Source organism: Trichosurus vulpecula, chromosome 7, assembly GCF_011100635.1.
Source record: "Trichosurus vulpecula isolate mTriVul1 chromosome 7, mTriVul1.pri, whole genome shotgun sequence".
NCBI classification, from domain to species: Eukaryota; Metazoa; Chordata; class Mammalia; order Diprotodontia; family Phalangeridae; genus Trichosurus; species Trichosurus vulpecula.
In genome coordinates, this window is record NC_050579.1 from 208,888,995 (window position 1) to 208,916,055 (window position 27,061).

At 37.8% G+C, this 27,061-nt stretch overlaps 1 protein-coding gene and 1 pseudogene across 1 annotated transcript in view; both read left to right on the forward strand.

Moving 5' to 3' along the window:
- LMBRD1 (LMBR1 domain containing 1) overlaps positions 1-11,057 on the forward strand; it is a 203,214-nt gene extending 192,157 nt beyond the window's left edge. Inside the window, exons 15-16 of the mRNA XM_036767004.1 lie at positions 9,230-9,321; positions 9,468-11,057. Coding sequence (XP_036622899.1) covers positions 9,230-9,321; positions 9,468-9,584 — 209 coding nt within the window. The 3' untranslated portion in view covers positions 9,585-11,057. The remainder of the gene's footprint in view (positions 1-9,229; positions 9,322-9,467) is intronic.
- LOC118856610 lies at positions 2,225-3,561 on the forward strand (annotated as a pseudogene).
- Positions 11,058-27,061: the final 16,004 nt, after the last annotated feature.

The window sequence follows — 27,061 nt, forward strand, 5'->3', positions numbered from 1 at the left end:
GGAAGATAAAGAAAACGTGGCTTTCATCAACATAATAGGTTTCTCCTAGTTTAAGTGTGTAAGTGTATGCCCGAGGAATTTTCTGGGCACCTTCAACTTTCTAGTGGCTCATACAAAAGGTAGTTGGTGATCTTAACTACTAGGAAGCAACATTGTTATATCTGGACAGTCTTATCAGGTTTAAAAAGATTGATAAAAGAACATGAAGGAAAAACCAGTTAGAAAACCTAGAAGAGGATCCTGGTCTGAAGTTGACAATAAGTCCCAGTTTTGTAGAGGCCGTATCAGATACTTGAGTTGTGTAGTGTTTTATCAGGGAATGAAGACCGACTCCCCAAAATTGGATATGCTCTTCATTGGTCTGTGTCCAAAGACATTTCAAGAGCTAAATACTTTATTAGCATTTCGTGGTGCTGCTATCACAAATTGATACAGAATTAGGACATTGTTCATCATTAAACCTCTCAGTGATGTCATTCATTCAGTGGAGTGCCGGAAACAGAGGGGCTAAAGGAGCACACCAGCCTGAACCCTCTGGCCCCACTGGAAAAAGATTGAGGTGAGCAGACCTTCAACAGCTTCATCAACTGCCTCATGTTTGCATTTGCATATCCAAGCAAGCTTTTATTATTGCACATGGACACTGGCCTATAAGGCCTTGAAGTAAATGTCCATCCAGAGAGGAAGGACCATCTGAAGCCTTCTTCATTCTATAGTAGAAAAAGTACTGACAGTGGACTCTCAGTATTTCATACACAGATTGGAATTTCTGGCTTTGAAGTGGGCCTTTCCTGATAAACTACACAAAATCTCAGAACTTGATTTTAAGTTTGTCTGTGTAGCAGTTCAGTTATATACATACGTACGTGTGTGTGTGTGTGTGTGTGTGTGCGCGCACGCGTACACACGCAGACATTACCAGATGCTGCCTTCTTGAAGTGAATAACAGCACTAGCCAAGTCAGTGTAATTACCATCCAGGATGTAGCTGCCTTCTCCCATAGGTCCAGTATTTCTGAAGCCATGACAATACCTATAGAAAGAGTGGAAGCAATCTGTGACATATAGGGAGGTGGGCCATTAAAGCTTGAAAGTGCAGCTGAAAGTTTGGGACTTTCAACAAAGAATTTGCCATCAGTAAGTATAAATTTTATAGCATTAGATTGATCCTTCTATCTCCTAATCTGATATTGTCATCTACTGGACAGATATGTCTTATTAATTGCTGCTGCTAGTCAACCTCTTCCCAGGGGTGACAGATCTTTTGTGAGCTAACCCATATCTGGAATTTTCTTCTTTTGTGAACCAGACCCAGAATTGTACCCAGACAGTACAGTAAAAATACATCTGGTCAAATCTACCTTCTGACTTCACTTCTCCCTCAGGGGCAACTTTCCCGACGCCATCTGATAGTTGGGTTAGGAGTGAATTCCTTTCACTTCCCTTCATTTCCCTGGCTACTAGCACTTACTGTCCTGCAGATTACTCTAGTTTCAATTACACTGGAGTAGAACTAGAAATCCTTCTCTTGCGTGTTTTCACCTGCATCCAAATTGCTGGTCTCACCACACCATTAAAAATATGTGGACATTGGATAATGTCAAAATTCAAAACTTAAATTTGTCTCCCAAGCTGAAATGCTACAACACCCAAATCATCACTCTCGGGTTTATGTGCAAGAAGCTTGTTGAAATCATATTCTTAAATGTAAATTAAGCAAGGTAATATATGTAAAGCACTTTGCAAAATTTAAAGGGCTATATACTTAGTTATTATAGATTTATCTAATGTTCCATAGTTGTCCTGACCAACTATGAAACCATATTTTTAGAGTTCTTATATGAACTTGAGCCTTATAAGTGCAGAATTCATTTCACAATGGTAACGTAGTGTCATTGTTTTCGAGAATCTTAGCGTCAAAATGAACTTAGAAATCATCTAGTCCAGCTCCTTCATGTTAAGGATGAGGAAATTAAGGTCCAATGCCTTCAAAGAAGGGAGAGTTTCATTTTTGTCTTTGTATCCCCATGCTAGGCTCATAGTGTCTGCTTAATTAATGTTTATTAATTGATTGGTGCCTCTGTATTTTAATATAGTTTAGGTCTGTGAACCTTTGCTATGTATTTTGTGTAACTGAGAACAATTTTGAAGGTTTTAGAATACTTATTGAAATTGGCTAGGAAAACCCTCAGCCTCTGTCCTCTGAGTCCAGCGGAGGAAGCCTCATCCAGAAACTCAACATGTCTATTTTGAAGATCCATGCAAGAGAGATCTTTGACTCTCGTGGAAACCCCACTGTTGAAGTTGATCTCTACACTGGAAAAGGTCTCTTCCGAGCTTCTGTGCCCAGTGGGGCTTCTACCAGTATCCATGAGGCCCTGGAGCTCCGAGACAATGATAAGACCCGCTACATGGGGAAGGGTGTCTCAAAAGCAGTTGAGCACATCAATAAAACTATTGCCCTGACCCTGGTTAGCAAGAAAGTGAATGTGGTGGAGCAGGAGAAGATCGACAAATTGATGATAGAGATGGACTGCACTGAAAATAAATCTAAATTTGGTGCAAATGCCATATTGGGAGTGTCTTTGGCTGTTTGTAAGGCCAGAGCTGCTGAGAAAGGTGTCTCCCTGTACCACCATCTTGCTGACCTTGCAGGCAAAGCTGAAGTCATCCTTCCAGTTCCAGCCTTCAGCGTGATCAACAGAGGCTCCCATGCTGGTAACAAGCTGGCCATGCAGGAGTTCATGATCCTCCCTGTTGGAGTGACAAACTTTAAGAAGGCCATGCGCATTGGAGCTGAGGTCTACCACAACCTGAAGAGTGTGATTAAGCAGAAATATTGACAGGATGCCACCAATGTAGGGGATGAGGGTGGCTTTGCCTCTAACATCCTGGAGAATAAAGAAGCTCTGGACCTGCTAAAAACTGCTATTAGTAAGGCTGGCTACACTGATAAGGTCGTAATTGGCATGGATGTTGCTGCCTCAGAATTCTTCCCATCTGGGAAATATGACTTGGATTTCAAGTCTCCTGATGACCCCAGCAGATACATCTTCCCTTCTGAGCTTGGGGACCTCTACAGGAGCTTCATCAAGGGTTATCCCGTGGTGTCTATTGAAGATCCCTTTGACTAGGATGATTGGGGAGCTTGGAAGGATTTCACTGCTACTGCAGGCATCCAGGTGGTAGGGGATGATCTCACAGTGACCAATCCCAAGCGCATTGAAAAGTCTGTGAATGAGAGGCAACTGCCTCCTCCTCAAAGTGAACCATATGGGCTCCGTAACTGAATCTCTGCAGGCATGCAAGCTGGCCCAGTCCAATGGCTGGGGAGTGATGGTTTCCCTTCGTTCTGGAGAGACTGAAGATACCTTCATTGCAGACCTGGTGGTAGGCCTCTGCACTGGGCAGATCAAGACTGGTGCCCCCTGCCGATCTGAGCATCTGGCCAAGTATAACCAGCTTCTCAGAATTGAGGAAGAGCTGGGCAACAAGGCTAAATTTGCTGGAAGGAACTTCAGAAACCCTCAGGCCAAGTAAGCTCTGTGGCCAGGAGGCCTATGAGCTCTCAGGTGCCAGTCATCTGCCCTAAGAATGGACAGCACCAGGTACTAGACCAGTTTTGTTGTGGGGGCAGGGGGCTCTGCTGCTTAACTTCCCTCTCCTTTCCACCTTTCTGTGATGTTCTCACTGCTTCATTAGACCTGTCTTACACCAGAGATGACCTGACATATAGTTCTCTGTCGGAAAACCCTTATCATCTTGTGACTGGGATAGAATCACCTGGTCTCACCCCCAACCCTGGTGTTGATGTGTGGAGCCCTGTCCTTGTGATGCAGTCCCGATGAGCCCACGGGCCAGATCCTTAGTGGCTTCTATGTGCAGAATAAAAGTATTCAGTAACCCAAAAACAAAAAAAAAAGAAATTGGCTAGGAAAGCTAAGATACTTGACAGAAAATATCAAATTCAGAAGCCTTTGAGATAGCAATGCTAGTAGTTACAGTTAAGACTTATGAGTCTCATATCTCCCTTGCTTTAACCTCAAAATCGAAAGCTTTAAAAGCTAGCATGTTTCATTGTGTAGCCAATACATTATTCTTTCTGTAGGTCACCTTTTAATTTTTCTGTCAGCTTTGCTAACAAAATTCTACTTACTTTCAAATTTCTTTTTTTTTTTTTTGCAAACTACACAAACTCCGTAAAGACCTTAAAACAAAATTATTTTATAGAATGCTCAGTGATGATGATCTGTTTCTTTGTAGCTAAAGGTTGAATAGAAGTTTAGATCTACCATGAATTAGCACTTTTAAGTGTATTGTCAAATCAAGTCAACAAGCATTTTTAAGCACCTGCTATTGTACCAAGCACTGTGCTGAATGCTGGAGATAACAAGACAAGCAAAAATATGTCCCTTTCCTAAAAGAGAGGTAGTGTTTTCCAGGGTGTCTTAAAATGACAGAGGTTTCCTACTAGAAATTGACCTTGTAAAAGTTGGTGCACATTTGAAAAGCCATTTATCCAGTCAACTATAATACAATTAAAGAATTCTGGCAGACCTTCACTTGGATTAATTGATTTCTTGAAAGCATGACTTTGCGTTAAAAAAAAAAAAGTTATAGGGGGTGGTTTATGCCACATGAACAACATTTGCATACATATAATATATAATGTGAGTTAAGCAGAGTGTTAGGGCAAGAGTCCAAGACCTTTGTTGACTTCAGTTTTCATCTTGGGTGATCAGCAGGTTGACTTTATAGCACAGTTTTGACATTATGATAGGGTTGGATTTTAATTGCTTATTGATGATGTCATAATTGGTCAGAGCGATGTTATATAAGGTTTACTTATTGTCCTTTATATATCATGTATTGACTCATCAGGTCAATGTCTATAAACTACTGTGTGAAGAGTAAAGACTCCAGTGATTTCTTATAAGATTGAATTTACTATATAATGTGTATATGTGTATACAGACTTCGAGGAGATGAACGTTTAGTTTAATGAAAACATCCCTATACCATTTTAAGTAACTATGATTTGATCAGAAGGGTACAGTAAAATTACTGTAATATTCTAAATGATTTCAGGACACTTTTAAACTTAATCGTGGTAGTTCTGTGATTTTAGAATATTGATATTCATTTCACTTATACAGATCATAACCTTATCACCCTTCTTGTCCTTTTCAGTTCAGTAACTAAATTTCTGCAGTTCAATTTAAATGTGTCTTGAAGGTGAATCAGATTCAAAATGCTTACCATAATTTGTTTAGTCAGGTAACTGTAAAGAGCCATCTGTAGATCTCTCAGCTACAGTGTCTGTAATTCAGGTGAGCAGCTGGAAGGCTACAGATGATGACACTGGCCTCTTGACTTCTCCATGGGAAAAAATATAAATTTAGAAGATGATGCTTTTATTTTCACTACCATTGTCATCAGTTAATAGCAATTGGTCTAATCGATTTTCAAATAAGACACTAGAATTGCGAGGAAATTCTCTAAAGCATTAATATTTAACCAGTTATTTTGTTACTGCATGTTACAACTATTTATCATTACAGAGAAATCCATTTGAGACTTGTATAAGAAACTGAAAGATGAGGAAAACTTTAATAAATAGAAAAAATTTAGAAGTGTAGAGATGTAGTCGTAATTTATTGTCATTGCTTTAAAAGGAGCTCAAGGGGCAGCTGGGTGGCGCAGTGAGTAGAGCACTGGCCCTGGAGTCAGGAGGACCTGAGTTCAGTCTGGCCTCAGACACTTGACACACTTACTAGCTGTGTGACTTTGGGCAAGTCACTTAACTCCAATTGCCCTGCCTTCCCCCCTCCAAAAAAAAAAAGCTCAAAGTTCATACTAAAGATTTCTTTGGAATTACATTTTCTTTATAAAATCATAGAACCATATATCTAGAGATAAAAGGGGTTCTGGAGAACTCAGAGGTCATTTAGTCCAAACCCCCCCACCCCCCCAGCCTTTTATTTTTTTATATATAGATAGGAAAGCTAAGGCTCAGGGAATTAAGTAACTTGTACAAGGTGACTCAGGTAGCAATTGTAAGACATAGAATTTTAATTCACTTTATCTGACACCCTGAGCCTCTGATCTTTCTACTACAATGCCTCAGGCCTTTAAAAAAAAAAGTATCCCTTTAGTTAGACTTTATCTTTCTTAGCAAGAGGTTTTTTTAAAGTTCATTTTTAGTGAAATTGTTGAAATATTGCCAGTTTTAAAACTTGTAATTTTTTTTCTCTATAAATCTCAAGCATAGATGAACAAAAGATAAAAAGTTCTTTGGTACAGTAGTGAAATGACACTGCTCTTTGAAAAGAACAGAAGTGAATATGAAGAGCACTTTGTGGGGTGATTGGCTTTGCAGTCCTTTGTAGCTAAAGGTAATAAAGTTTCTTAGGTATAGAGATATGTAGTATCCTGTAAGAATCTACAATTACTGTAATAAAATTTTAAGTCCGGAAGGGACCTTAGCTCTTCACAAACTCCCTCAGTGACTCTCCTTTATTAGGAAGCTAATGCAAGAACAAATATTGAAGTCCAAGTATGAAGTGTAGAGTACCTTAATCTTAAATTATACTGCTAATAATGAAATCTACTTGTAATATTTGCACATTTAGGGGCAGGTGAAGCCAAAATCTTGCTGATATTATTTTTCATTGAGGAGTCTTCACTTAACAAAATCGGCAAACATTTCTTAAACACCTACCATGTGCTAGGTGTTGGGGACACAAAATAGCACAGCCTCCAAACTATGAGGGGTACCAGTGTAGCACTCAGGCTGTATTTGGCATGTCACTTTCTTGATACCTGACCAGCTCACCACCTTTTCCAGTCTTATATAAGCATTTTTGTGCTACTTATGTGTAAGTGATTATTAATAATATTATTATAACATTTAATCCCCACTGTGGCCCTTCCCATTATACTTTGGGTTACTTACCATCTTACTTCTTCTAGAATCATGGTGGTTATATAACATTAACATATATATGGGCCTTAGTTGGCAATGAGTAGTTTGGGATAACCAAGCGTATGTGTATAAAGTCATTGGAAGGATTTTTGACACCAAGAGTTAACCTACACAGATGAAATCACAGATCTAGACCAAAAATATGTATAATACTGTATATAAAATCTTGGATAGGTACTGCTTGTAGGTGAAGAGTGAGCTAAATGATTAAGAAGAGAACCAGATAAGTGAGGCTTCAAGTAAGATAGCAAGATGCTTCTTTTTCAGTAAATTGTGTAGTGTTTTTATGACATCAAAGTCTTAAACTCTAAAAAAACAGATAAATCTCAGTAATACTTGATATTATGCTTTGAGAAAAATAGCTCTTGTTTATTGAAGCTTACGATAGACAATGAGACCGAAAAAGGAATAGTATGATTTCTTCTTTTTTGGAATCTGGAATGGTATTGATCTCTTATAAACATATTTGTGTGCAGGTAGTTTAAAAATACCTGTTTTAAAATCATAGAATTTAGAGTTGGAAGAGTCTGTCCCTCTTGTTTTTTGTTTGAGGCTATGAAGGCCCAGTGGGTTAAGTAACTTGCCCATGGTCAGACAGCTAGTAAGTAACAGAGCTAAGATTTGAACCTGTTAATCAAATTCAGTACTCTCTCTGTTTTGCATAACACATCCAAAATGTTTTCTAATCTCATGTACAGTTACGGTTAATCCTAAAAAACAGGTAAGAACACATTGTAAGATTTACTTCCAGCCTCCGAGATTTCAGATGCCTGGTTAGTCTCTTAGGTTATAGACATGTCTGAGTAGGCCTATTTAACACCACTGATCACTTAAGATATCTGCTAAACACACCTTAATATAAGCAGATAAATACTTAAGATTATGGAGGCAGCTGGATGGCATAATGGATAATGCTTAGTATTGTATTTAGAGTCGGGAAGACCTGAGCTAAAATTCTTCCTCAGATACTTCTTAGCTGTGTGACTCTGGGCAAGTCATTTAACCTCTCTGTGCCTCTATTTTCTCATTTTTAAAATGAGAAGGAGTGGACTTGGTGCCTCTAAGGTTTCTTTCTGCTCTGAATATATGACCCTACGAAACATTTAGAAAAATCAAGATTGCACTTTTATGGAAGGAAAGTAACCTAGTTGAAAAAAAAATTATTCATTCTGTGTTTCAACTAAATAGTACTCTCTGTTGATTGAACTGAGGCAGATCTCCACAAAAGATAACATTTATTAGCAGGGGCATGCCACCTGTCAATAAATGGGTCAGTGGCTTGCCTCCCTTAATGACAAAGACCTCAAGCAAGATGACAGTTCTCCATACCTAGGGTATAGGGAGTACGGAACAAAGGACAGAACTGAATAGATGACATCATGGGATTAAGGGCAACACGATTGGTTACAGAGCTGAGGTGCAGGAAACAACTTATGGTTGCAAGTTTGGTAATGGGAACTAGCAACAACCCCCTCCTCTCCCCGCCCCCACCCCTTTTCCTCTCATGAGACTAAGAAGTACCCTTTGTTTGAGTCCAGATTCAAAATAGTAACCCAGGCTTTTGAACAGCAACCAGATGTGCTTGGAAGGATAGCTTGGTGAAGTAAAGATATCAGTCCCAAACTCCCTTTCTGTTCATACACATTCTCCAAGGTTAGTTAAATTCTTTAAGGCAGGAGAGCTGGATTTTTAAACTTAACTCATTGTATACAACTGACCTCTGAACTAAGTTCCGATATAAAGAACAATCACAGGACAAAATCTATTCATTTTAAATAGACTCAATAAGAAAATGATAAAGGATTAATCTTTTCACTGTGAAGTTCAAGCAAGAAGCTTGATAACAAATCATTATTTTCTTGATTTCTAATGTTTTCTGCTTTTTCAGGAGCACACAAGAAATCCCTTTAAGTTTTAAGCTGCCCTGAAAACTGAGTCCTTGAAAAAGTATATAACATACTAATAACGAGATTGCAGTTGTCTTCTCAACTCAGTTCTGATCGATTTGCACCAAGAACATTTTTTATTTGCTTCTGGGGTAATTTAATTTTGTTAGACGGATTTAGTGTATTACAAATACATTTAGCTAGCATATACCTCAATTTTCAATAAAAGGCATCATTTTATCCATTACTTATTTTTTAAAAGTTTGTGTTTACTTAGTAGATAATAAAATTCTTGACATCCTAAATAGCCAAACTCACGACTACTCTGTGATAATTCTCTTTTCAATTTTACTTTGTAGATCAGTGCATCGTTACAAGAACGTACCTGTTCCTTCACAAGTTCTGGTTCTTTAGCGCTGTTTATTATTTTGGCAACTGGGCCTTCATTGCAGTAAGTTTATCAGTGATTCTTCTGCCTCCAGAGTATTTTTAAACTTTTCATTTTTTTTCTCTTACTTGTAGGACAATAGTGTTATTGAACTTTAATGTATTGTTTTCATCATCTTTTTTAATGAAGCAATTTTTTTAAATCCACAGGTCTTCTTAATTGGATTAATAGTATCATGTTGTAAAGGGAAGAAATCAGTCATTGAAGGGGAAGTGGATGAAGATGATTCAGACTTAAGTGATGATGAACCATCTGTGTATTCTTGACAACCTTTTTCAAAGGTTAATAATTGTCCATTGAAAATTGATTGAATATAACATTCATATAAATCATTAGCCTGAGTAGGTTGAGCCAACTCATTTCCATCAAAAGTGGGAGCATGGACTTATCAGAAAGTATGTATTTTGTTGTTTTATAAAAGAATATTCCTGTACCATAGCATACTAATGTTGAAAATAATTATAATAATATGTAAATATACATCCATTGATTCAATGAGGGAATGTTTTCAGGAAGTTTTTTTTTCCTCTGATGTATAATAGTGTTGAAATTGATTAAAAACCTTCTGAAATTAATGTTCCCTTTTGTTGCTATTTTAAGATGTCATATATCACTGGTACTTGTGCCTTTATCTCTCTGCAGTCATATGGAATTATAAAATATCTTTTACTAATTGCCTGGTACCTAATATTCATATAATTACAGGTGGTAAATAAATATTGCTCCCAATACACAGCTTCTGCTTTTCACTTACTGTATAAAGTTACAGCTAAAATTAAAAGTGTATTGTAGTCACTAAACCATTCAAATGCAGCTTACGTATAATGATTTTAACTATTTTTCTCTTCAAATTGTAAATGGTAACATGCATGTTATTGTAAATGCATCAGTAAATCTGTTGATGCTTGCAACTATGGTTCCCTAAAATTCTTATGCTACGTTTTTCAAAGTTTGGTGTTAATATAAACTTCTGGATTATTAAAAGTACTTTTTCTTAGCTAAGCTTAAATTTCAAGTACCTGTATTAAATGGGGTCATATTTATCATTGCCAATAATGCTTGCTTCTGAAAAGTGGTTAAAGCTATGGACCAGGGATTTTTAAAATAACACTTATGAAACAAAACTGTTTTGTTTTATTATTTAACTGAAAGTGTCTCATTCTAATGGTCTGAATAATATATGTATTAAACTCTTACATGTAGTGTGGTTGGGTTGTGGGGATGAAGGAGTGCAGTTATTCTTCACTTCTGATTACTCTAAATAAATACTGATAAAAACTGATAAAACCTAGGTAATTTGATGGCCTCATTATTATGAGATTACTAACAATACAATAATTTGAGGATCTATCATTTCATCAGTGTTAGCATTTCCTTCATCAGTGAGCATCACAACCACTTTGTGCCTCAGTGAGTTATTGGAAAAATTCATTACCTTAAGGTCATCCCCAGCTGAGGCTCTGCCCCATTGGGCTAGGCTGGTCTGTACTCTGATCCTTTTAGCTTGCACTTCCCTGGCAAAGCCTTCAGGAACCCAGCAGCATCTCATTCTGTATCAGTGTAATACAAACTGACATTTTTTGTCTTACATTTATATCCACAGCTTGAATAGGTAGTTTTCACCATTTCCAAGTGAGAAAGCCAAGGCAGAGAAAGATTCAGAAACATTAACCAGAATTATAATATGTACTGGCATTATTTCCTAATGACACTAATAAATTTGCTCTGCAAAGATCAAAGCAGAATCTGTTGCTTGGTGAGTGATTACTGTGTTATTCTTAATAGCTTTAATTGTTAAATGACAGTTCATCCATTCTTGGTTGTGTAGTCAAAAAATTGTGTGGGATGTAAAAGTTAACACCAATGAAAAGCAATGTAGACTGCATAACATAATCACAAGTTCTTCACACGAGATACATTCTAGTTGCTTTATAAATACCTCACTTACATATATGTATGTATATACTTATATGTACATATACACACATATATTTTTTAAATGTGTCAATTATTAGAAGTGACAGCTTGCTACCAGTGGAAAGTCAGAGGTTCTCAGTTCAAATTATGGTTTTATTTACTTCCTCTGTGTCCTTAAGCAAAATGCAAATTGGGAGGCCTTAATTTCCATGTCTGCAAAATGAAGGGGTTAGACTGGATATTTTTAAGGTCCCTCCCAGCTCATAGTCCCCTGATCTATTGATAAACAATAGTTGGCCCCACAGTAGTACAATAACTTACATTTATATAATACTTAATAAAAATTCAACTATATGTATACATTGAGTATGTCATCTTAAATATTTTGATGATATTCACTTTTCTAAGTGAATAAATTAAATTTTTTCATAAAGAATTCCTTATACATAATTATTAATGTCATATTTTTCTGGTGGTTCTTAGTTTTCTAATCATAAAGAGTTCATCCCTAAACATTTATGCCTATGATCACCACCACCTCCTCAAAAAAAAAAAGTACAATAAATCACCTCTTGACAAAGACTTGGACTGAGAGTGGAGAAGGAAAAAAAATTTAGTCAAACCTTCCATTAGTGATAAGAATATTCTAGTTATAATGATTTAGTGTGCCATACAAATTAGGTCTTTTTTAACAAAATGGTTAGTGTGGCTATCATAGGCTTTTGTGTAGTTGCCAGTTTTTTTCTTTTTAAATTTTAAATGACATCATAAAATCCCTTGAATTTGAACTAAACTGAGATAGAGTAAAAGGAGGGGAAAGAATCTCTTCCAAATTTCTGAAATCTACAATAGAGTGTCTTCAAGTACAATTTAAGGTAAAAACTTCAATATACTCCTGCTATAAGATATGACAATGATAAGAAGGAATGTGTCCCCAAATCTATTTTTTTTTTTTTTTTTGCTTTTTGGCCGGGCAGTTGGGGTTAAGTGACTTGCCCAAGGTCACACAGCTAGTACATGTGTCAAGTGTCTGAGGCCGGATTTGAACTCAGGTCCTCCTGACTCCAGGGCCGGTGCTCTACTGACTGCGCCACCTAGCTGCCCCATGTCCCCAAATCTTAATCTAACTTCTGGGTTGGAACCAGGGTTTCAGCTGCAGTACCTTCATTTACCCAAATGATAGCAAAGGAGCTAAACCTCTAGGGTACCACTGTCTGCATTCCTTGTCATTCCAAATTGGTAGAGTATGAATTCACCCCATATTTTGAAATTTGTGTTTAGTTTGTACTTGCCAAAGGAAAAGGAACTGGTTCTCCCCCCACTCCCATTATTTCAGTCTTTGGCCATTTTTGGGTTGCTTGAAAGAATCATTAGTCTGGGACTGTACCTTAGCTTTCACCTTTTATGTGCACCCTTCTCTACTTCCTCAAGCTTATGTGCCATTGTGGCCACAAGTTGGAATCGGGTGAGGAGGTACTAATAATTTTTGGCATTTTAGCCAGTACTAAGGAAATAATTCCATAAAATAACATTAGATGTTCTCGTGTTGATAACTAGTCACCCACTAGTCCTTTGGTTAATTTACATATATAGGATATCCCAAAAATCTTAGTGCAGTTTTAAGCTTTAATTGCTTAAATTCACATACATCACAGGATTATAGCTTTGGAGCTGGAAGGGATCTTATAAATTATTAAGTCCAAACTTTGTATTTTTAATTTTTTTAATTAAAAATTATTTTCTTTCCTTCCCATCTCTTCCTCCCTAGTTTAAAAAAAAAGAAAGAAAAAATTCTTGTAACTAATACGCTTGATGTGCTATACAAATAAAACCACCAAAGAATTGTTTTATGGAGCTAGAAAAAAACAGAACACTCTTCTGGAAAAACAAAAGGTCAAGAATATCAAGAGTAAAAAGGTGAAGGAAGGTGGCCTAGCAGTATCAGATCTCAAACTATACCTGCAAAGCAGTAATCATCAAAACAGTCTATTACTAGACAAGAAATAGAGTGGTTTATCAATGAAATAGATTAGGCACACAACGTACAGAGGTAAATGACCACTATAGCCTAGGGTAATCACCCCTACCCCTTCATGTTTTACCCTCCAAAGATGAAGTTTGTCTTTACCTCCCTGAATTTACCCTCTCTTAATCCCCTCTATTGTTTCCCTATCCCTACCTGATTCTCTGCAGATTTTCATTTCTATACCAGATTCTGTGTGTGTGTGTGCATGCACATGTTTGTATTCAACCTTTGTCCATTTCAGATCAAAGTGATGAGATTCAAGTGCATCCTACTTTCATCCATTTCATATTTGTATAGTCTTGTGATCATTGAAATCTATTCCAGCTTCTTTTCCCACCTATTTCCTAGTGTGTTTTTTACTCCTTTCATTTTTAAGATCTAAATATAACAAAACTGCCCTGTCTTACTCCCTCGATGACCGTTGAAGACATTAAGCTTCTCGTGTTATATTTGTTTCTTTCCCGCCAGTTATAAATACTTCATGATGATATAGCTTCTTCCAGTTCTGTCTACTCAACTGTGGTCTATTAATAAAGAATATTTAGAAGTCCTCTATTTCATTGAGGATCCACTTTCCCACCTATATGATTATACTCAGTTTTACTAAGTTATTCCTGCATCTAAGCTTTTATCTTTTGCTCTCTTTAGTATTTCCAAACATTTCTCTCCTATATAATGTTAATTTGCCAACTGGCTTTTCGGTACTGCAGCTCTTTCTTTCTAGCTGCTTATTTTCTCTCTCTGCTCCCCACCCCTCTTCATTTATGTTAACCTGGAAGTTCTAGATTTTGGCTCTGACATTCCTGGTAGTTTTCATTTGGGAGTTTCTTTTAGTTGGTGACCAATGAATTCCTATTTTCACTTAGCCTTCTTGTACTAATAGGTCTGGGCAGTTTTCATTTATGATTTTTTTTGCAATTAATTTTTTTCAGTTATTAAGAATTTGTTTTTCTTTCCCTTATACCCCCCATACCCCCAGAAAACCCTTATAATAAATATGCATAGTCAAAACAACATGTGCTTCTCCATGGCCTTTTGAGTAATTCTAGACTCTGGTACTTTACAGATAGTAATGTTTATTCACCAGAAGAATATTGGCAGATATTTGTTCAAGGAAAAATTTAGATGTCATTAGAAGAAGTCTAGTTTTCTGAAGGCAATCCAATCCATTCTTCTGTTGTGTTCTGGGCTTGTTTGTTCGTTAGTAGTATCTGTCCAGTATATAAATACTGGTAATAGCTAAGTTATCTTTTCAACTGCATATCGTCACCTGCATGATATACATTCTTCAACTGCTCATCTTTTCCTATATGAGTAATTAAACTGAAGTCTTGAGTGATTGTGGATCTTTTTTTTTTTTACAATGTGCATCAACAAATGGTAGCATCTAGAAGAGCTCACCATCTACAAGTTCTGTTACATCTTTCAAGAATTCTTCCATTATTTTGTCATATGCATAGGAGATACCTTTATTCAATAAAGCATTAAGTGCCTACTATATGCCAGACGTTGTACTAGGTGCCTGAGATACAAGTACAAGGAATGAAACAATCTCAACTTAGGAGGAGCTTACATTCTAATGGAGAAGAAAAGTAGAAAGTACATAGAAAAATATGTTTAATATTGTGAAAGCCTTTGTAAAATCCTAATTCTCTTATCAAAGATGCCCTCAAGTTCATGACTATATGAGGGAGAGGATCATGGGAGATAAAATGGATCATTTTGATTTCATTAAATTTTAAAAGTTTTGCACAAAACCAAAATTAGAAGGAAAGCTGGAAATGGAAAACAAAATTTTACAGCAAGTTTCTATGATAAAGGTCTCATTCTTCAAATATATAGGGAACTGAGCCAAATGGTCAGTTGATAAATGATCAAAGGATATGAACAGGTAATTTTCAGAAGAAATCAAAGCTATCAATAGTCATGAAAAAATGCTCCAAATAACTGTTAATTAGAGAAATACAAATCAAAATAACTGAGATACCACCTCACACTCATCAGACTGGCTAAGATGACAAAAAAGGGAAATGAGAAATGCTAAAAGGGGATGTAGGAAAATAGGGACACTAGTGCACTCTTGGTGGAGTTATGAACTAGTCCAACCATTCTGGAGAACAATTTGAAGCTGCCCAAAGGGCTAGAAAACCGCATACCTTGTGACCCAACAATGTTACTGCTAGATCTGTATCCCAAAGAATTCAAAGAAAAAGGCGAAGTCTCATAATATACAAAAATATTTGTAGCAGCTCTTTGTGGTGGCAAAGAATTGGAAACTGAGGGGACTATCATCACTTGGGGAATACCTGAACAAGATGTGGTATGTGATTGTGATGGAATGTCATTGGGCTGTAAGAGATGATGGAATAGTTTTAGAAAAACCTGAACAGACTTATATGAGTGGATGCAAGTGAAGTGGGCAGAACTAAAAGAACATAGTACACAGTAATGACAATATTGTAATGATAATCAACCGGCAATGACAGCTACTCCATGACAGTTCTAGAAGACTCATGATGAAAAATGTCGTTCGCCTCCAGAGAAAGAACAGGTGACCTTTGAGTGCAGATTGAAACATTTTTTTTCACTCTTCATTTTCCTTACTTGTCCCCCGCCCCACAACATGGCTAATATAGTGCATTACTTCATATGTATACTAGGTATCATTATTTGTTGGCTTCTTAATGGATGAGGCAAGGTGGAGGGAGGGAGAGATTTTGGAATAGAAAATTTTTTTTTTTAATTTGCACTCTGGGAAAAAGTAGGTATATGGGAGTAGAATTAGAATCTTTAACACCTGAGTTCAAATCCTACAACTACTACTTACTAGCTGTGTGACCCTAGTCAAATCACTTAACCTCTTTGTAGTCTCAGTTTCCTCATCCGTAAGATAAGAATAATGACAAGAAGCAGCTATGTGATGCAGTAGATAAAGCAGTGGACATAGAGTCAGGAAGACTTCAGTTCAAATTCCACTTGGAACACCAGCTGTATAACCTTAAGCTAGTCACATAACCTCTGCCTCAGTTTCCTCAATTGTAAAGTAAGACCTACTTCACAGAGTTGTAAGGATCAACTGAGATAATAGTATAAAGTGCTTAGCATGTTGCTTTGCACATAGTAGGTGCTTAATAAATGCTTATTCCTTTTTCTGTCTCATCTTACATAGACTTGTGAAGATGAAATGAGATGATATACATAAGTACTTTTTACATTTTAAAATTCAACATAGATTCTTTTGTTAGGATTTTAAGAAGTGCTGACACAGGAGCTATTTGGGCAGAAGGAACAAATAGAATCAGCACTATAATAGAACTGGGAAAATATGTGACATTCATTTTGACTTCAATATAGAGTATATTTAAGGGAATAGTGGAGGAGAAGGAAAGCAACACAAACATTTATTAGGCAATAACTGTGACAAGATGTCATGACTAGTGTTGGAAAGAGACCCTAGGGACATCCCATTGAACCTCTTATTGCAAGGCTAAGGAGTTTAGACCCCATGGGCAGCCATTGAAGGTATTTGAGCATAGGAATGCCAAAATCAAAATGAGAGAGAGGGAAGAGATTGAGAAAAGGAGAAGAGAGAGAAATGTTTTAGGTCTCTTGCGAAAGTTGTAAAAGTGAAAAAAAAAAGAAAAACTTGAACTTCACATGCAAACTAAAGCTAAAAGGAGCTAGGTGTAAAAAAATTAAACAAGCGTGCAAAATATTACAATTAACCATGTTTAGTACAAATAATTCTTTTATTTATGCAATTTGCCAAAATGGGGATTGCATTTGCAGTTGTGTTTCAGTATTTTATAGTTAAACAAATACAGAGAAAAAAAGCACTGGTTCCGGAGGTAGAGTACCTGGGTCCAAATCTTGCTTCTCATAATTGCTACCTTCATGACCCTGGGCAGGTCACTTAACCTCTGTGGTCCCTAGGGTCATGTAAAATGAGGAAATTGAACTAGAGGGCCTCTACAATCCCTCCCAGGTCTAAATCTAGTTTCTATGATCTTAACAAATGCAGAGGTTTAGTCCATCACTTAAATTCATTTCTACAAATAGAAATTCACAGATCAAAAATACCTTGAGCCAACCATAAGGAGGGTCACAGCACTGTAAATGAAAAGGCTAACCAGGACACTTTACCCTTTGATTGTTGTACTTAACTTGCCACAAAATAAAATTACTCTATGTGGGGAATAAAGGAAAAGCATCCTGGAATCAGTATGGGATATGACCATGACAACCTATGGATAGTTTTCTTAGACCAAGTTCTACATTTTGGGGGACTCCTCATCCCAGATGAGTGCTCAGAACTATATGGCATTGTTTAGCCCTTATCTGCATGTTAGAGTTGTGCTCTTTTTTATACATAAGATATCTGTAGCACTCTTAGGAATAGGACAGGACCAAAAGTCAGGCATATATTAGATTGTCTACGAATGGGATATATCGTTGAACATAGTATTGCAGTCCCAACCAAGAGAAGTAGTAGAGAGGAAGAAGAGAAGAGAGCCCAGGACAGAACCATGGTATTAGCCATGAGTTCTCATGCAAATAGAGACCCACAGAGTGTCCCAAAGAAATAACAGAAAATCAAGCACTAATTTTTGGGAGACCCTGTATTGTTTCAGGGAGGAATGAATGTGTGTAATGGAAAAGACCAACAATCATCTTTACACAAATTAATTATATATTTTAGATTGCATCTGTGGCTAGTGGTTCTAGAATTCCTGCTGGGTAGATGTGGCAACTGACCTTTTCTCAAAATTCCCTGAATGTGGTGATGTTCCATTTTTAGCCGTTGTGAATTCTTCCCAGTGATCAATAGTTATGTTTAAATTCCTACACTTGGGGTTGAAATAATAATTTTTAAAACCCTACATATAATTCCCATGACAGAATTTTTATCCTAGTTAAACCACATATGGAAGAAATACTATGAAATGAAACTAGAAAGGTAACTTGGAGTTAGATATAGAGGGAATTGATTGTCAGGATCTGTGGTTTAAGGTATGACTTTTTTCCTTTACTAATGGAAGGATGTGTTAATTTCTCCCTTGCTTCCAGCATGTGTTGAGGCATAGCCACGTACACTTTCTTTTTTTTTTAATTTTTTTAAGGGGAGAAGGCAGGGCAGTTGGGGTTAAGTGACTTGCCCAAGGTCATGTAGCTAGCAAGTGTGTCGAGTGTCTGAGGCCACATTTGAACTCAGGTCCTCCTGACTCCAGGGCTGGTGCTCTACTCACTGCACCACCTAGCTGCCCCTGCCAAGTGCACTTTCAATTGGAGATGGCTCTTTCTGAAGTTCTTTGCACACTAGCGCAGCTTTAACCAAGCTCCCTGACTCACTCTGCTCTTCTCTTTATCTTCATCTCCATCTCCCTTTCCACCTCTCCCCTTCCCCATCTCCACAGCTCCCTCTCCCTCTTTCAAGCCCAATGAGGAGGACAACCCCAAGGAGACTCCTGTAGGGGCCATCTCAGCTGTGGAGTGATTCAGCAGCCAAGATACTGTGTCTAAAAAAAAATGAGAGACTAAGTCCATTGGCTATCAGTTCAAGACAATGTTTTCTATATCTATGATTGCTTTATCTTTTAAATAAATGTCCCTTCGTAAAAGCTAAGTAATGTTAACTAGTTGAGAGTGGAGTGCTAAGTAATGCTATCAGTAATCTTGAGGAGAAACTGATGGGCACTGGGAGATTGATATTGAAGGAAACTCGAGCCCCCGGGATAGGTCCTTGAGGATGTAGCATTAGAAGAACCTCACAGCCCTTTGCGGGTATCTAGAAGCCTGAGGGGAAATGGAGCCATAGCTCTTCATTACCTCCTTCCTTCCTATGATTCCAGCTTTCTTATACTTTACTCCCTTCCAGCTACTCTGAACTACTTGGGAGATTCTCAAATATAACTCTGTCTCCCAACTCTATGCCTTTTCACTGTCTGTACTCCATTCCTGGAATACTCTAACATCTCATCTCCACCTCTCGATTTTCCTGGCTTCTTTCAAAATTCATCTCAAGTCATACTTTCCGTAGACCTTTCCTGGTTCACCCCAGGTGACAGTCCCTTCCTTTTCAGATTGCTTCCCATCTACTCTCCATATATCTTGTATGTAACTAGTTACTTATATATTGTCTCCCCTGTTGTCATGTAGAATGTAAGCTCCTTGAGGGCAGGGATTATTTTTGTCTCTTTGTATATCCTTAGTGCATAGCACAGTGCCCAGTATGTAGTGGTGCTTAATAAATGCTTGCTTGCTGGCTGATGGACAGGAGAAAGGTCCTTATTGTTCTCTAGCTTGAGCAGAGTTATACAATTATAGATCCATAAACCATCCAGTCCAAGGGCATCATGTGTAGGAAGTATCAGGGATGGGATTTGAGCCAAGCCCTCTGATTTAAGAGCTAATTTTCTTTCCACTGTAGAATGGTATCCCTTTCAGTAGCTCTAAGTTCAAGCATAGGTATTCCAAATCTTGAGTGCCTTTCTCTCTCAAGGGCCTTTCTCAAGAATACTCCATACCGTTCTGGGACTTTCCAGGACTAAGTACCCCAATTCTCCCTAATTGATTCATTTTAACTACTGAATTAAATCATTCAAACCCACCAATACTCTCAATATTTTCCTCTAATTAATCTTTAAATAAGGTGAAAGAGGAAGAAAAGTTCGTATAGTGGAGGTGGGTGAGAACTGTGCTCCTCCAATTGCTTAGCCTTCTTATGACCTCAGTCAAACATTTATGTTGGGAAAGCAGGAAGATAGCAGTTGCTTATTGTTAAGTCATTCAGGCATGTCCAACTCTGTGACTTATCCATTGGGTTCGTTTTTGTTTTTTTGTTTGTTTTTTACAAAGATACCGAAGTTGTTTGCCATTTCTTTCTCCAGAGTGTTCTCATTTTGCCCGTGAGGAATTGAGGTAAACAGAAATTGAGTGCTTGCCCATAGTCACACAGCTACTGAGTGTCCAGAACTCAGGAACTCAGATCTTTGTGACTTCAGGTCCAGTGCTCTATCTACTGCAGCACCTATCTGCCATACCTTTGCTACCAAGTAGTATTTGTATTTCCATGCCCAGTTACAGTAATGATTGTTATAAATATTAAATCATACAATTTTCATCATTTTTTAAGCATGAGACTAATTATAAAGATTTATAATGTCCATCTTTGTTTTATTGCATCTTAAGACCAACCTTTTCCCCAAAGGGAAGCATTTAACTAAGGAGAAAATTAATTGGGAAACAACAAATTGTGGCACATGAATGCAATGGAATACTACTTTTCTTTAATAAACAATGAATATAAAGAATTCAGAGAAGCATGGGAAAACTTATATGATCTAATACATAAAGCCAAGTAAGCAAAATCAGAACACAAGAAATACAATGTAACTGGAAAGAAAAAAAAAAGCAAAACTAAACATTTCTTAATTATAATGGCTAAGCTTGGCTCAAAAAATAAAAGAACAATGTATCTCTTTCCTGTCTGTGAAGAGATGGTAGAAACTATGGGTGGGGAACATTCCACATATTGTCAAACTTTAAATAATAAGTAGGTTAGTTTTACTGAACTGCTGCTGTATGTTTCTTTGTCTCTTTCTGTCTGTCTTTTTGTCTCTTTTTCTGTTTCTTCCTATCCCCCCATTCTAAGGGATAACTTAATGAGTAGGGGAGGAGGAAGGATGTATTTGGAAATGAAGATGACTTGAAAACAAAAAAAAATGAATAAAATCGTTTTGAAAGTTTGAGACAAGGACAAAGAATGTGATTTAATTGGCAGATATTCACTTTGCAGACAACTTTTCAGGAGTACTTCTGTTCAATGAGGTACATCTGTGGTTTGTGGTGTCAGTTTTATGCCATGAACTGGAAAAAAAAAGTAGATTCTTGCCAGTTTCGTGTCAAACTACTGGCTGTTTCCTCACTTAGAGTACAATTGTCAAGGTTGCTTGGCATTCCCAAATTTGATATTACTAAGAATTTTTCCACTTAAATCCTTTGAGATTTTACTTTATACTTCTGGGTTGTATTGTCAAATTTCAGTAATAAAAGTTAAGCTATATTTGCAAAGTAAAAGAATAAAGTTTAGTTTCCAAATCTTTGGATTTTTATTCCATTTTTAAAAAGGAGCATCATTTACAGTTGGTTCCTGATTATGGGTTCTCCAAGTCACATAGATTACCCAAATCAGTAAGCCTTCAGAAGCAAATCAGGTCTTGGTCCCCAAGCATTCTGTTCTCTACCTGTTTGGATAGTTGAGTAGTTGGACAGAGAGGATTCACTGATATATAGCATCACAGATGTAGAAGTGAATGAGACCTTAGAAGTCACCGCATCCAACTTATTTTATAGATGGGGAAGCTAAGTTCCCAGGATCTGACCCTGGGACCTATGACTCCAAGTTAAGCACTCCTTACGCTAAATCAAGGATGGGGAACCTGCAGCCTCAAGGCCACATGTGGCCTTCTAGGTCTTTGGGTGTGGCCTTTTGACTTGAGTTCAAGTTTTACAGAACAGATTCCTTTATTAAGGAGATTTGTTCTATGAAGTTTGGATTCAGTGAAAGGGCTGCACTTGAGGACCTAGAGGGCCACATGTGGCCTCGAGGCTGCAGGTTCCCCACCCCTGTACAAAACTATGATGCCTCTCAATGAGCACCTACTATGTGCAAAGCATCTACTGAAGTTTGTGAAGTATACAAACATGAATAAGATATAGCTTCTTCCCTTGGGGCACTTACAATCAAGGAGAATAAGGATAGGAATAATGGAAATACAGAGGAAATATAATTTGATAAATACCATAAAAGGAGAATAAGCAAAATGGTGTGGGAGTTTAGGGAAGGAAGTGAAGATTACCTTTGGCTGAGGGAAAAGATCATGGGACTCAAAGAAGGTTTTATGCTGGTGCTTTTGAATGATAAATAAAATTAGGATAAACGGTAATGGGAAAGGGTTTTCAGAAGAGAAAGAATTCAAGTCTGAACGTAGGAAATTGTAAGGAATGTTATTTGAATGTCCCCTTCACTATACTTAGTGTATTGTGTTATTGAATGCGTACTAGAAGAATAGAATTCTTGAAAAAATACTCGTTTGAGAGAAGCCTGGAAGGGTAGCTTGGGCCCATATTGCAGAGGATTTTGAAGGCAAGATTGTCAGATGAGTTATTATGAACTTTGAGCAAGGATGAATGGCACAATTTTTTACATAGAAGCACAGAATCAAAGATGTTTGAACTAGAAAGGAACATAAAGATAACCTACTACCTTTCCAGATGAGAAAGCAGATGGAGAGAGGTGAAGCAATTTACTTATAGTCATACAAGTAGTAAGCGGCTGATCCAAGATTTGAACACAGATCATCTGATTCTGAATCTAATGCTCTTTCCACAATTTCACAAGCAGCAGTTGTTGGTTGATGGGTTGATTTATCCCACCCCTCTTCTCCCACCAAAGGGTATAAGTACTATGTAGTTTCTTTAGTCAAGTCCTTATTTCTGCATATGGCTACTACTCCAGATAATTCACCACCTTGCCTTCCAGAAGCAATCCGTTCTCCTGTTGCCCCCACCTTTAACCCCTGGGCAGATGGAACCATTTTCCTACATTAACTTGCATTTTGTTATTCTCATTTAGTTAATTATGTTATTATATCTAATTACAGGTGCTCATATTTCCCTCCAGAAAAATAACCTCAAGTAAACAATGTAGGATACTAGTTTAGTAGGGAGAGGAGTGGATTTGTAGTCTAGGAAATCTGAATTCAAATCCTACCTTTGACATTAACTAAATGATCATGGCTAAATCACTTAACCTCTCTCAGCCTCAGTTTCCTCATTTATAAGCACTCCTTACGCTAAACCAAGGGTGGGGAACCTGCAGCCGCAAGGCCACATGTGGCCTTCTAGGTCTTTGGGTGTGGCCTTTTGACTGAGTTCAAGTTTTACAGAACAAATTCTTTTATTAAGGGGATTTGTTCTATGAAGTTTGAATTAGATAGGCCTTTAAAGGTCCCTTCTAGTGCTGAATCTATGAATTCAGATTTACATACCACTTACAAGTTTGCAAAATCTACCCTGCCATAACCTAATTGGTCCAAGGTATTATTATCCCTCTTTTCAAATGAGGCAACTGAGTCTCAAAGGTGACCTGTCTTTGGCTACATACCAACTAAGTATCCAAGGCACTTCCACTAGTGCCTTTTACTAGTTGTTCCAGAAAAGAGCTAAATGTATCTGGGAGGTTCCATGATTTACAACAGACTATTCCAAAAGTGTCATGAATTAATGATGTCCTAGTTGATTTCAGAAAAATGACCACCTTAAGTCCTCAGAAAGACGGAGACATTCATTTCCCTGACACCTTTTTAAAAGGTAGAAGGCTGTTCGTTTTGTTCAATTTCCAGTTTATGTCTGATATACCAGAGGAATTGTCTCCTGCTTCATTGTAACTGCTTTGTTTTGAATTGTTTGGCTTTGGGAAGGAAAAACTCATCAGAGTTCTATTTTTCTGGGTGGTGAGTGATGTGAAATGAAATTGACTTCCCCTTGCCTACTGTACCTGTATGACTCAAAATAGATGAACTCAATCTATAAAATTCAGGCAATTTTAGAATGAGAAAGGGACCTTAGAATTTAGCTACTTAAGGAATTAACCAAAGACTAAACCACTGGTAAGGGACCACCCAGCATTTGCTGAATGACGAATTCACTATCTCAGGAAAATTCATTCCATTTTCCAGAAAGTCTTAAGTTCTAGGCAATGCTTCCTTACGTTGTGTGGGAAAGGAAAGTTGTGTGGCACTGAAAAGAGTGAGTGATGGATACATAGAATCAGAAGGCCCGGGCTCATATCCTGGCCCTGCTACTTGAATGAATGAAAAAGAATTTTATTAAGTGTCTACTATGGGCAAAACACTGTGTTAGAACAGAGAATACATACACATATAAAAATGAGATAGTCTCTGCCCTCTAGGAACTTTCATTCTAAATAGTAGTAAACAATACAGAATCACAGAATAGAGAACTGGAAGGGACCTCAGCAGCCATCTGGCCCAACCCATCATAATCTATTATCCCACTTCTCTGCCTTCATCCCTTACCCTATTCTTCTTCCTCACCATGACTTTTAATCCTTCTACTCCTCTGTTCTTTCACCCTTACACTGGCTATATATATTCTCTTCCCTTTTCTCACATGAACAACCTTGATGAACCATTGAATGGCCTCTCTGAAGCCTTTGACACTATTAATCACCCCCTTCTCCTTGATACACTCCTCTCTCTAGGGTTTCAGGACATGGCTTTCTCTTGCTTCTCTTCCTACCTGTGTGACAGCTCCTCAATCACATTTGCTGGATCTTCATCCAGGACATTCTGACTAATGGTGGGTATCCTCCAAGCCTCTCTTTTAGACCTTCTCTTCTCCCTCTATACTATTTCACTTGGTAATCTTATCAGCTCATATGGATTCAATTATAAGCACTATGCAGATTCTCAGATTTGTCCAGATCTAACCTCTTACCTGACTTCCAATATTACCTATCTAACTGCCTCTTCGATATCTTTAGTTGAATGTCTTGTAGATATCTTAAACTCATCATGTTCAGAATTGAACTCATATTTCCTCTCAAAACTCTCCCTTCTTCCTATCTTCCCTATTATTGTTGAGGGTTGTAACAGCAATGTTACTAGCAGCTGCTGTGGGGTAAAAGACAAAAAGCACACAGGAAGGCTGCTAGCACGGGTTCTTTGATCTGCTTTTCTAAGGAAAGCAACTTAAAAGGGTTTACAATCTCACTTTAATCAAACATACATATATCATTCACTTAGTTCAGGGGAAAAAGCCAGCACCCTGAACTTCAGAGCAAATATAAACAGAAATTACAGAGACAATGTAAACAGAGCAAACACACACAGTTATCACAGACAGGCCTCTAGCTGTCTGACCAAAGAATTACATAGATACCAGAGACAGAGTCGCCAACATCTGGGTTTTCAAAGCTGGGGAGGCTCCAGCAGCTACCCAGAGTCTCATCTGGTCAAATCGCACAACACTGTTCCGGTGAGTAAGAGCCCGAAGCAAAACATTAACTTCTGAATTTATATACCCTGTTCAGGGTCAAAGGGCGTCACAACCATGTGATTCAAAATCATGTGAACTAGGCTTTCCCTTGACCTAAGCAGGTCATCAAAGACTCCCAATTTAATCAAAGAAACAAAGGGCAGACTCATCAGAGGCATGTGATTACCTCAGTGTTCCAAAAGAGAAAACAGTAAAAAAAAGTTCCATCCTAATTACTAATAGAAGGGCATAACATCCTCTCAGTCAATCTAGCCTTGTGGCAGAGGTATCATCCTCGACTCCTCTTTTTCACCTCCAATTTCCAATCAGTTGTCAAGTCCTGCCATTTCTACCTATACATCTCTTAGTGCACCCCTTTGTCTCCTCCAACACTGACATTACCCTGGTGTAGGCTCTCATCACCTCAAACCTGGACTATTTCGGTAGCCTTCCATTTTGTCTCCCTGCCTCAAATGTCTCCCCACTCTAGTCCAACTTCCACTCAGTTATCAAAGTGATCTTCCCAAAGCTCTAGTCTAGCTATATGACTCCTCTATTTAACAAATTCCTATGGCTTCTATTACCAGAGGTGTGCCTGAGCCAGCTCTAACTGGCTATTCCAAGCCAATTGTTAAATTTGCAGTGTGAGCAGAAATTGTACAATTGACTGCAAATCAAGGCTTGATTTAATATTTTATTGATTGTTTAGACTTAGGAAGATGTTAATAATGGAGATTAATTTTAAAAGTATGTGTACATGTCTGTGTGTGTGTGTGTGTGTGTGTGTGTGTGTGTGTACTTCCCCCCTCCCCCAAAGCTGGTTGTTAAACATTTACCAGCATACCCTTATATTGCTTTATAAATATTGCTTGAGCTCAACAGTTCAGTAGGAGCTCAGGGAATAAAATCATCACCAGACTGGAGGCCTGGTAGCTGTAGGCTAATAATAATAATAATAATAACTGGAATTCACACTGCATTTAAAGATTTGCAAAGCACTCTACAGTTACTATCCATTATCTCATTTGAGCCTCATAATACCCCTAGGTCTTATCTCCAGGATCAAGTATAAAATTCTATTTGGCACTCAAAGCCCTTCATAACCTGGCCCTTTCCGGTCTTTTTATACCTTACTCCTTTCTACACTCTGAGATCCAGTGACCCTGGCCTACTTACAGTTTCTTGCATAAGACATTTCATACCCCCAACTCTGCATTTTCCCTGGCTGTCCCTCATGATTGAAACTCTCTTCTTCCCATCTCTGTCAGCTTCCTGGCTTTTCTGGCTTCATTCAAATCTCAGCTAATGACTTCTTTGAGAAAACTTTTTCAGTCCCCTTTAATCTTAATGCCTTCCCCTAAGATGATCTCCCATCTATGTAGTACATATCTTGTTTGTACATAGTTATTTGCATTTTGCCTCCTCCTTTAGACTCTGAGCTCCTTGAGGACAGAGACTGTTTGGGTTTTTTTTTCTTTGAATCCTTGGAATTTAGCACAGTGCCTGTCACATAATCAGAGCTTAAAATATGCTTGTTGACCTATCTTTATTTGAAAGGTATCCCCACTGGAAAAGGTGGCCTTTTCTAGAAGGTCTCCAAGAAGGGAGAACCCACTATCTCTCTAGGCAGCCCATTGGGTAGATAGGAGAGTATGTGTTAGGACAGAAAACTTTGGTCTAGGGCAGGGCTTCTTAAACTTTTTCCACTCATGACCCCTTTTCGCCAAAGAAATTTTTATA